The 12,622-nt window shown below is 37.9% G+C and overlaps 1 protein-coding gene across 5 annotated transcripts in view; it reads right to left on the bottom strand.

Annotated features, from left to right (window-relative positions):
- Positions 1-12,622, bottom strand: part of RANBP17 (RAN binding protein 17) — a 317,076-nt gene that overhangs the window by 93,480 nt on the left and 210,974 nt on the right. For 4 of the 5 annotated variants that reach the window (XM_032851794.1, XM_032851792.1, XM_032851795.1 and 1 more), the window contains one exon: positions 6,653-6,712. The exons of the other annotated variant lie outside the window; for it this stretch is intronic. In XM_032851794.1, coding sequence (XP_032707685.1) covers positions 6,653-6,712 — 60 coding nt within the window. The remainder of the gene's footprint in view (positions 1-6,652; positions 6,713-12,622) is intronic. 5 annotated transcript variants of the gene reach the window in all.

The following is a 12,622-nucleotide window of genomic DNA, read 5'->3' as shown; positions in this document are numbered from 1 at the left end:
GGGTTATACAGGGGAAGGAGGCTGTTCATTGCAGAGATCTCATATCTGGATTTTCAACACTACGCAAAGTAGAAACTCGTGTTCTGGGCTTTCAACCTACCAGAAGCTGCTCAGCCTGGTAGTGAATCAGTGGGAGAGAGAGAGGGAAAGGAGGGGGCAAGTGGAGAGGGCAAGAGAAGGACAGAAGGGGCAGAAAGGTGGAGGGAAAAGCTGGGAAAGACTGAGATTCACATTCCTGTTGCCTCTTCCGCTCATTTCTGAGCCCTACAGAAACGCATTTCAATCACTGTATCTATGACTTTGCTCATGAGAGTAGGCCTTCATCTTTCATAAGATTGAAGCCATCACTGTGTTTGAAAGTTGTTTTAGGGGGAAGAAGGAGCGCGGGAGAGAAAATCTTGGGAAGTGAGTTACTACCGGTCCTCAGTGATCAGAAACCTATAAGCACAGAGCAGGCTCAAAGGAAGACTGGTATGTAGAAAGGGGAAGTTTCCCTTATCTCAGCATAATCTGAGACCTCCCTCATGGATGGGAGTACATAGGGCTCTTGGAAAATCTGATAATGGGTATGATTCATGGCACACGAGGCCCTTTACAACTTGGCCCCAACATACCTCATCACCACCTGAAGCCACAATGAAATACTGATGGATCAACCGAAGCTTCTCATGCAGTTTCAGATTTCTAGGAGTTCACCTACTGTTCATTTTGCCTTCATTCTCTCCCCGCTGATTCCCATTCAAAAGTCATCTCCTCGGAAGCCTTCTCCGTCTTCCCAGGAAGAATGAGTTGCACTCTCCTTTATGTTTCCACAGTGTCTGGTCTATCCCTCTCTCACGGTATTTCTCACATTGTAAATGTCTGGGTGTCCATGTACTCCCCACTCCCCGCCCCCCCCCCCCACTGTATCATATTTTTGTAAAATTGAAGTTTACATTTTCAAGGCTTTAGAAATGCTATTAAAAAATGGCATGCTCAGAATTAACCTAATTTTTATTTTACCCAAACCACATTGAATAATACAAATATAATAACTAAAATCTGATTTTAAGCATTCACGACATTTGAACATTTAAAAAACATCTTTTTTTTTTTTTTTTTTAAATTGGCAGTTCTTACAACGAAGTTTTCTGTGGTGTCCCTGACTTCAAGAAAGGAGGAAGCTAGGCAGGCAGGCAGGTCTGTTGTGCTCTGCTGTCAAAACAGTTTCTCAGAGCATCAGATTTGACCCAATAAGATACTAGAAAAAACAGTCAACATTGACACATGGCAGTGCTTTAATCCACAATTATCCTTGTAACTTGCACCATTCCTTTTATCATCCATTAGCTTTGATTCCCATTATCCCATCTAGAACTGTGTCAACGTTTTTGTCCCTAGGGATTTCTCTCCACTACTAGGATCTGACAGTCAAGCTTGAGTACTAAACAGGATCATTACCTCTTAAATCCACTTATCTGATCTACTGAATAGTAAATTGAAAAGCTCATTAAGAGCAACAATCTGATTTGTTTTCACGTGTGACAGGGTCATTTAAAATCAATGTATGATTACTGCATTTCTTTTAAAAGACGGTCTCACATTTTCCAAGGCACCTTATCATTCAGAGACCATGCAGATAATATGAAAATGTCTTCAAACATTTGGAATTCAATTATATCATTGACATATATAATTCGGGGGTGGTAAGTAGTCTGTCCAATGAGGATATAAATTTCTTCAAGAATGTTTACCACGAAGCACAAGACAGTGAAGGTTTTCTACAGGAAAAATTCTAAAACAGTATTTAGGGGTTTTCAACATTTTCTAAAACTTCTATCACTTCACCAAAAAAAATTTTATTACAGCAAGAAAAACCTTACATCACAATACTCTTTTAAAGGAAGGATACAGAGGTTGGCATAGGAATGCAAGAAGGCGAAAAAGAAAAACACCCTTCCTTTAAGTTCATAGATTACTAATGTTTTACTTCAGAATCAATTAAGGTAATTAGATCGTTATGAAAAATAAGCAAAGGTTTAAGAAGTAAGACAATTAGCTCATGTGTGTTGTCCAATCTTCTCTGAGGGATACAGTGAAGTTGAAAATGGCTATGCCTTTGGTTATGTGTTTCACATAATAGTATGTGCACTCATTACAAGTTGGTTTTGCCTGGCCATCTGTGCCTTCCTCCCACTCTTCTTCTTCCTTTTTAAATATGCCTGTATTTCTCTGTTAGACTGTAAGCTCTCTGAGGGCAGAGATGATGCTCTTTTATCTCCCATACCTAATACTCGATAACTGTTTGTTAAATGAATAAAAAATGAATGTAATGTTAAAATGCACATTTTGGCTGATTTCATTTCTTTCAAAAAATTTTTTTAACTAAAGGAAAACAACCCATAAAAGGTATGGTTTTTGCACAGAATTTTCTCTCTGTGAAAATGACAGACCCAAAATTCTACTATCCAGAAGTAACCCTGGTAAAATTTCATTATTTAAAAAGATGTGGTGTTAATGCTTAAATAATATTTCTGGAAGAAGCTCTCCCTATAGATGCAGTAAGAAGAGCTCCCCTCACTTGATACGGAGAGTATACACTGTTGCTAGTCTGTTAGTGGCACTTCCCATATGATACAACCGAATACAGTTTTTGCCTTAGTATTAACTTTCCATGTGCATATGTCTTTCCTCCACTATTTCAAGCACGTGCTGCCAGATGGCAGGGAATTTTTTTTTTTTTTTTTTAACATATCCAGAAGTAATTAGAACATTCCCTTGATACACTTAGCAATGTAGAAGGGCTTTGGTCCCAAAGATATCTGGATTTGAATTCTGGATCTACCACTAACTGGATTAAAGTCTCTGAATCTTGGTTTCCTATCTGTAAAACAGGAATAATAATACGGACTTAATGGCTTTTGAGCAGGTGAAATGATGATACCTAATACAGCGCTTGGCATATAGTAGTCACTCAACAAATGTTGCTTTTCCAATGGGCCCTGTCTCACAGTAGGCGCTATAAAAACTGTCAGCTAGTACCGTTTCAAGAGAAGGCTCACTACAAAAAAAAGTAACAGAACAGTAAGAGGGGGCTTACCTCGAAGATTTCCACACTGCGCAGATAAAGTCAAAACAAACAAAACCTTAAATCTGTAGTAACTTTGAAATCTTTCCGTATATAGTCAGGCAATTCACACCCTCCAATCATGGTCAGAAATGGTATTCGTTAAAGGCCATAAAGTTTCAAACTTTCATGCTACAAACCTGCATTTTTTCTACTTCCACATAGCTACTATCTTAGAAGCCAGAAAAATTATCCATTTTAACCATTCATCCATCCCTCTAGCTCTTGAAATACAGAAACTTGTTAAAAATGTAAGGAATAATTATTATTATAGATTTGAAAAGGCATGTTCCTAAAAAACTGTTTTAGTATGTTTGTTTTCTTATATCTGTTTATTTGATTCCACTTATTTTACTTTTCCATTTCAGAAAGAAGCATTTGGGTATGTACATAACACTTCAACAACCCATACGTCCTCTAACTCCTCAACTAACCAAATGATGAATATTGCCTGTGCACAGGCAGGTAGCTTAAGTGATCTTGTATCTGGCTTTTTAAAAGGGAAAGCAGACATGATAAGAAAACCAGACAAGGAATAAGCATGCAAATAGCAGTAAGATTCTGAGTTGTAAATTTAATTTAATAAAGAATAAAAGCATGTGCTGTGATAATTTTTAAATTGCTTTCTTTTTCCAATCCTAAGTCCTGGTCTTGTGTATCTGCAGTGTTGTCTCTAACATTCTGGGTATAACTCTGAAGAAACTAATTATGTCAATCCTTAAATTTGAAGTAGATTACAGAACTGGGAAACCCAGCATATTAGTTCCTAAAGGTTGTATGGATATATAATGACAGTCACAGAAATTCAATAACAGCCCTCTATGAAATGTACTCAAAAGCACCACATGAAACAAATTAAAAAGAACAATGAATCTCTCATTCTGTGCAAATAAGAAAATAAGAGAAAACACTCATTCTATAGGTTTTCATAAGAGTTGTTATAATGAATTAAGATTTTGGATAATGAATCTTCAGAAAATTACAGTAAGTTAATACCCTTAGGTCTTCTATAAATGTTTAAGATGTTATAACTTCTCAAAGAGCTTTTGTAAGCAGGCTCAATGCAGAAGATTAGCAATGCTGTGGAAATCCACAACAAAGTATTCTCCCATCAGATGATATACTTTCCTAAACCAATTTATTCTCCAAAATTTGCATCTAATAATACCAAATCGATGCCACAATTTTTTTTTTAAAACCCCAGTAATTGTTGTACATTTTAAAGTATTGCTTCAATCTGCTGAAATGATTTATCAAGATTTTTAACGGGTTGTAATTTGGTAAAACAAAACCTGTCACCAGAAAGAATCCAATATAGTGAAAGCAATAACATTTCTTAGGAAAAGAATTTTGGAACTTAGTGTGATATTATTTATTACGAATAAGATACCAATTTTCTTATTTTTGTCTTAGGCTTCAAGTGCCCGTGACGTCAATGCAGTGCTTTCTATAGAAGAGACCGTTGAAGTAAAAGGTGGGGGTTGCGATAGGGGGTGGAGGAGGAGAAGGAGAGGTATAAGAGGGAATAGAGGACTTAATGGCTTGGATCTAAACCGTTTGGAACTAAAGATACTGCGGTCTTTCATTAATGCTTGAAGCAGAATAAAACATGATCATCACAATTACCTTATGACCATGTCAAAAGACATAATGGTACAAATATCATTGCTTCATATTAAATATAGAAATTTAGTGTTACTGAAGAGATACATGTTAATCTAGACTAATTTTTCCACATCATTTAAAGTAGCATCACAAAATATAAGGCCAAAATTAGGTAAAAAAAAATATTCTGGCAGAATTTAATTTTAAAACCATAGTTAATGATGGAAACCAACTGGTAAAAGGTTACAATTCTGCTTGCCTCGTTCAGTGGAATACAGAATGGCAACGGATAAAAGAAAAGTGGACTATGGAAGTACAAAATAAATGTGAATGTTAAATGTTTATTTCAATTAGACTATCTGAACCCGCCATCTGTGGTGGCCATCTTGCTAAGGGGACATGTACCTAACAAATCTCTTCAGAGGCATTCCCAATCTGCTTGAATAAGCCATTGTATAAGAAAACTTGGAGCGACCACTCTGGCCTCGCATTTCCTTCGCTCCACATCCTGTGGCACAAAGCATGAACTCAGCAGGCTGGGGTGCAGGGCTGCCTGCTGCCTTGTGATAATCCCCTCTCCCAGTAGGGGCCTCCACTGATGCATGGCTAAGAACATGCTTCCTCTTTTGCTTGCACCCCAGTGGGGTTTCCATTCCTAACTTGGGCCCAAATCCAGACGGCTAAGGAAGGGCTCCAGATGCTGCCAGAGATATTTTTGGATTCGTTTCTAAATAACCATTTATTTGAAAGAGGAGTACAGGTACAATGTGAAAACCAGCATTTTGGAGAGATACTTTCCCTGCCTCCTGTCTTCCTCCACCCTCTCAACCCCCCCCCCCCCCCCCCCCCCCCCCCCCCAACCCCGACCAGATCTAAGGTCTAACTACCACCTGTTCAACAGAAGCTGGCTGTTTGCCTCATCTTCCTTCAGGGAGCCACTGACTAAGGATCTCCACCAGCATGAACCTAATGTCTCCCGACAGGCCTTCACTAGCCAAGAGGGACCCGGGTCGAGTGCACCAGTTATTGGTCACAGGATACACAGCCCATAGAAAGACTCCTGTGGTGCAACCAGCTGAAAGCCAACTAGAGAAGATGGGGAGTGTACATTTGTCCTGACACAGCTTTGCTCCTGCTGGCTGCCAACTCACTCCATGTCTGGGGCCAAGTTTCTGTTGGACTAGTCTTCTGTGGCTAAAACCATGGGAAAGCACTGGGTAAATATTATTATCTTCCCAAGCGCATACAAGGAGAAGCTAACCATGGCTATGGCACAAGGCTACTAGAAGAAGGCTTGACTATTTCTGGTGGAAGATTCCGAGACCATGGTTTAAAGAGGGCATTTCAGGCATTTTATTTATAGTCCTTTGCAATGGCAAATTTATATCATGATTAGAAGTTAGAGGAAAGAAGTTGATGCTGGATGAAATTTGTGAAAGGGTGATGGTAGAGGTGAAGAATTGGGACATAAAAGTTTTTTTTTTTGTTTTTTTTTGTTTGTTTTTACTATAACCCTCATCCCTCTCAAAGGTGTCCACCAGAAACATACTCTGGCATAAGGGATACACATATTGTAGATACCCTTCAGTAAGAGATGCTATTCATGTAGCCAAAGAAAACTTTCTCCTTGCAGGTGTGAATAACTCATTAGAACTGGCCACTTCAGAAATGTAACTGAGAAACCTAGGCTGCTTTCACACTATGCAATCACGCTAAGCAGAGTCTCTGCAGTTAATACTGCTCACTAGCTGACGGCTGAACATTTGGTTATAAAACATGCATACTGTAGGGTTATAAAGTGCATAAAGAGGGAACCGAGACAAGGCACCCCTACACTGATCGCTGTGAGCATGTACCTATTTTAGTAACAAGACCCTGGGGCTGTGGTGAGATAAGTGTAAAGACTGGTGATCCACCACAATAACCAGCAACTCAACTCACCTTAACTATTTTCCAAGCTTTCTCTGGAACTCTGGACACATCACTCCTCAGGCGTACAACCTAAAAAGCACAGAGTTTAGGGACCTGGCACCTGACGTTAGGGATAAGGGAAGAGCAAAAGGCCTTCCCAACTTCAAATATAGGGAGGATGTGGCTTAGGGTCTTTGTGGTTGTCACTTAAAGTGCTCTGGGGACTTTGATTTTATTCTGGAAGCTATAAGCGAAGACAATGGTCAAGTGGTGTTCAAAGCCTTGATGTGGTTACATAGATTACATAATGGGTTTGCTTCCATGGAAGAATTCAAGAAACCAATTACTAAAGGATAGCCCTAGAAAAGAACAAATTATAAATAATCATTGACAGAACTTTTTAGAGAGTCTCTTAGTACTGTTGTTGCTCATGAGGTCCTCTCATTATGGAAGTGTGGCAACTGGGGCTAAGGGTTTAAGCAGGCCGAGCCACCTCTGCATGGGTAAGAGTACATTCTTAATAAATAGAACTCACTTATTCAGAAGGTTAAGTACCTCATACGGTCTTCTACCACTTAATCTAATTCTTGCCACACAACTCTCCCCTAAAGCCTCTACTCTAAAAACACACAAATTATAATTACAGTGGGTATTAAGACTTTATCAGGTCCCCATCTCCACGTCTAACTTCTTTATTTTATTCATACATGTTACCTATTAATATTCCATTTCTGTCTCCACACTGCCTCTCTGAAACATGTCCCATTTTCCACATCCAAAGCAACTTCTGCACTTTCCTCCTAAGAGACTCTCAACTCTCTCTGGGAAGAACCACCCGACATGGAGGGTAGAGGAATAATGGCCCACAGAATGGCAAGTGGGGTGTCAATCACATCAGCTGCATTTGTACTACTCTGTCAGATCAGCTATGTTCATTATGTTCATTTTTTTTTCCATTACGTTCTCAAATTTTACTAAAAAATGTTGTTCCTATAATCTGTTTTGACTTTCAATTTCTGTCCTTCATGCTAGCCTAGTTAGTGAAAACTTTAACCTACTGCAAGAGATCATGATTCACCTTCTGGTGGCCCATTAATGCCTTTGAATTCTAATACCTGGTTTCTCTGGGTAGGTGATATCTGGGGCAGCAGGTTAAGTCCTGCTTCCCTTAGTCTTTTTCCTGAACACTTCTCCATGTTAAAAATTAGCTAAAACATATGCAAAACCCCAACCAAGACAATACACAGTTACCCAGGAAGCATCTTCTTCTCTCAGTAAAACAGAAATGGGCAAGTTAATTGCATGTGTATTTTTGGTAACTTCACCTTGGAGGAAACACAGAACATATATATGTAGTGGAATGTGGGTTTTGAGTGAGACTCTGCTATTTGCTAGCCTAGCATAGTACTTGACAGACAACAGGCATTCAATAAATATTTTTATTTAATGAAGTAACTCTGTAATCCTAAATTAGTTAGCCTCTCAGAGTCTCAGCTTCTTCATCTGTAAAATGGAAAGAATAATAACAATAATATCACAAATTAGGAGTCTAGTGAAATGGTTAAGACCTAGTTTGAAGCCCAAGACTAGTAGGCTTCTACCACTTACTGAGTGATTTTGATCAAGTTCTTTACCCTCTAAACCTCAGTTTTCTTGAATAAAAAAATGAGGATGATAGTAGGACTAATTTATGACATTTTTGAGACGATTGGAGTAGTTAATTCATGCAAAGCACTTAGAACAGTCCTGGAACAGAGTAAAATTTCCCTAAGTATTGTTATTCTTATTGTCGTAACATGCTACAGCTCTGCCAGCATCCTGGCAGAAGCACTTGGAAAGCTGTTAGTATACAGTAAGACCAAATAAACACTAGGTATTAGTCCTCAGAACAGGTGGCCAGCAAACAGCCACTATTGCTATTAAGTAACACCTAATTAAACCTTAGTCTGACTTTAAGATTATGAGGCATGCACCAAGATGATGGTCCCTTTTCTTTGTGCTTTATCTGGACTAGACTGGAAAGTAGATCTCCATTCTAAGTTGGTATGTGTGTAGCTTTAGCATTGGTTACAGAGTGATTAGAGGGGAGTGAGCCCTAATGAAAGGCAGCCTAACTCCAAATCTTCTATCTTCTCGGAGGAGGAACAGAATAGCAATGGGAGAGGAGACAGGAGGAAAAACAATACTCTGCGCAACAGGTGATGTTTTATCTCAAGGGCTCATCTGCATCACTTAAGTTCTTGATTTCAAAGCCCTCATCTTCCTTTTTTGGGTCATTACAAGTTCCTGTTTCCTAGTTCCAGGATAAGTTCTAAACTCACTGGGTAAGTAGATGATTTACAACCTTGAGGCCAATAAATTATGGAAGTCTTTTGATCAGTGAGTCCAACCAATTCTCCAAGTTTTCTTTGCTAAATTAATGCACACAGAGAAAGGTTCCAGAACACCATCATTAGAGTTTTAAATTATCAAAAGAATTTTTGTGTGGCAGGCTCAGTAAGAACCGAAAGGGGCCACCTTTCATTCATGAATATAGTATTGGTCTTTGACACTAGACTATGGAGCGAATTGTTTCTTATATAGTAGGATGGATTCTATCAAATATCTAGGATCTAAAAGTAGCTTAGTTCTCTTGTGACTGATAGCCAGCCAGGATAAGAGGTCCAATCTGTGCTTGTAGAGATGAGTTTGTTTCCTTGGGAAATACGACAGCAAAGATGGGGATGAAACTTGTTATGTTCATGCTATCAATCATCTTTACATTTGAAATTGAGCATATACCTAAACTCACACCTAAACACATACACAGGCAATGTGACAGAGTGAAAAGCAAAGCTGGATTTAGAGTAGGATGATTTGGTCTAACACAGGGTCGGTCACTGAACAAGTCTTTTAACCTTCCTGAAATCTTTTTCCCATTCTATAAAATGAAGGTTATCATACCTAACGAAGTAAAATACTGCTGAGAAGACTCCATGAGAAAATGTCATGATAACTCCCACAGAGTGATTAAGCTCAAAAGGAGAAATCCAATACAGGTTAGAGGAAGGCTGGAGACAGAACATATCTTCAACTGATTATTTCTACATTAACTGAAAACACAGAATTTGTAACTTAAAGCATGGACAGTGTTTTAACACTAGAACTTCGGGGATTTTAGGAATGGCAGGGTTGGAGAGTACTGTGTAAGGCAACTGCATTGGCTGGGGAGTGTGGTGTTACAGCCTGTGTCTCACACATGCAAATGACCAGGAAAAAAGGACAAGTTGAGAACTTGGACCATAAAGAAGGAAAGTAGGCCAAGATGGAGCGTGGAAGGAAGTGGTGGTGAACACTTAGAGACAGGAAAGGACAATGAGTGGTTGAAGGCTGAACAGAAAGGGTTAAAACAAAAATTGAGAATTGCGTGTCTCAGCAAATGTAAAGACACCAGTGTACTAAGGTGTTTTGCATATTTCAGCATTGTCTATCATTTTACTACAATTCTCCCCATCAAAAGTGTGGGAGATTGTCTACTGAAATGTACTTCCAATATTCTAACAGAAGTCAATCAGAAAATGTAATTCACATTGAAGAAAGTTGTTTCAAAGCCAACTTTGCTTAAACACATCTATTCAGTAAAGCAAGGGATACTGGCGCTGGGGAGCCAGGCAGGCCTAGGGGAAAACAAAATCTCAATAAGTACGCCAAGTGTGCTTTTATATTTCAAGATCCCTTCAACAGAGACATTATGGGGAGATAAAAATTAGGAAAACACTGAACTTAACTAATTCAAAATGCTGAAAAAATATTTTGCATTTGTGTTTTATAACCAAGTGCTTTTCCCACATTTGTCCCAAGGCAGCACTGTATTCACCATTGCTAATACTAGCAATTGGAACATGCTCTTTGGCAAGGCAGAAATAAGATAATTGTTCAACATAGGCTGGCTTTTCAGAAATACTGGAAGCATTGCCTGTAATTATAGACATCTGTCACTGCTAGCCACTCAGCACTAACCCTGACATCAATATACAACCATAGCACTAAACTGCCTGCAGGCATAGCAATGGAGACCAGATACGCTAGGCAGGCAATCATCTGCTTCATCCAAACTATCTGTCAAAGGTTCCCAACCACAAATAGCTCTTACATTTTGTATCCTTAGGATAATATGTTGATTTATTTTAGATTCTCTAATATTTACAGTCTAGGCCATCTACTAAAATAAAGAAACAAAACTTATGGCTAATGGAGGCAGTTACTGTTCACAGTCATCATAAAAGGTCATAGCTCAACCCTCAAATGTTAAAAATTGATGGCAGCTTTAACCATGTGCTATCATACAGATGTTTCCTTTTGTAGAGGCAATTATTTTCAATAGCAATTCAAAATGGTAAATACAATCTTTCATCAGCAAGTATGTTGCCACACTGATCTAATAGAAATGCTCATATTTTTTAAAGCCTTTTTTGAAAAGTAAAGATAGGTTCAATGCTGAGTATTGAAGAATCCAGATTGTCAGTTTGGGTTTAGCTGTACATACAGCACCATATCTGGCAACAGTTTTTACATATACAAATGATGTGATGTCTGAAAACCAGGAAATGATACTGAAGGACAAAATACGTGGTTAATGAATGAGTCAACTGACATATCATCTTGCTAGGTGTAAAGCTTACTGAAATATACATGGGTGTGTACATTCATATTTTTAAAAGCCCAAAGACACACCGTAGCTTTCCATGTTCCTCTCTCTTTTCTATTAAGCAGCCAGAGAAGAAAGCTGAAAATTATTAGACATTTAGACTAATTAGAAATAAGCACTCACAATTATCATAATGTGTTACTAAAAACACAGATATTTCTTGGTCTGATCACAACAGCCTATGCTGAAGAAAAACTATTAATTACTGACAGACAGTTAGCTTACAAGTGAGCTGCATCTTAAAAACCTCTTTTAAAATACAATTGCTAAATGCCTTACAGTGCTGTAATGTGAGACAGGTTCAAATCTTATTACTTCACTGAAATTAAAACCTAAGTTTTAATACTGTTCAAGTCGAACAATGATTCCACACTTTATTGCTTTTGAAATCCCTTGATGATCATAGGAAAAAATGCCCCCGAGAAAAAAAGACTGTTTTCGATAAACAGAAAATACAGTTTGCACTCTTAGCCTCTTTGTCATCACAAAAAAAGGATTTAATGCCAATTCTTTAAAAAAAGACTTTTTTTTCCACAAAATGTGCACCTTGTGTGCCATTTGTAAAATCAGTTCACTTTCTTTTATTTATTACTGCAGCGCGGCAAGGCAATAAAGAAGCTACCGATAGCTAATAAATTACATGCCTTTTAAAACAATTCTCTTGCTACAGAAACATGTAACTACAAAGGTTTACATTTACATGGTACATCACATGAAATGTCTATATTTGTGTCCTATTAACCATTTTGGCAAATTGTGGACTTCTACCAAATAGCCGACAGAAAAAAAGACAAAGTGAATCACACATGTCGGCGTGATATAAAAGAAAACCCTTTCTAGTAAACTACTCTTACACTATTTGCTTTCTAAAAACCCTCCAAAATTTACTGAAACACATGTTCTGATAAATCATTTTATGCATCAAAAAGGTATTCAAAGATGTTCTAATCAGGGTTAATTTAAACTTTACCCACTGAATACTGAGAACTAAGTAATTTTTCCCCCTAATTTATGTTCCTAGTATGCAGTCTTTTAAAAATCATAGCTCCTAGCAGTTACTTAGAATAAATTATAAAAAGCAGGATCATTGTTAGAATAAATTGTAAAAAGCAAGATCATTGGATGTAAGGCAAAAATGCCCCAAATCTGCCTTAAAACATTTTGTGTTTTTAAAAATATACCGAAACCGGTTATTTATTTATTTAATAAATCCTCATATCAAGCATGACTTGCTTAGTTATAACCAACTTTTCTTTTAAAATAGTATAATCTTCACATATCCAGAAGGACTGTCTAAAAATCTTACTTTATGA

This window comes from Lontra canadensis, unplaced genomic scaffold, assembly GCF_010015895.1.
Source record: "Lontra canadensis isolate GAN:19392208 unplaced genomic scaffold, GSC_riverotter_1.0 scaffold5, whole genome shotgun sequence".
NCBI lineage: Eukaryota > Metazoa > Chordata > Mammalia > Carnivora > Mustelidae > Lontra > Lontra canadensis.
Note: the sequence above shows the minus strand (reverse complement) of the source record. Positions and strands in the feature narration are given on the sequence as shown.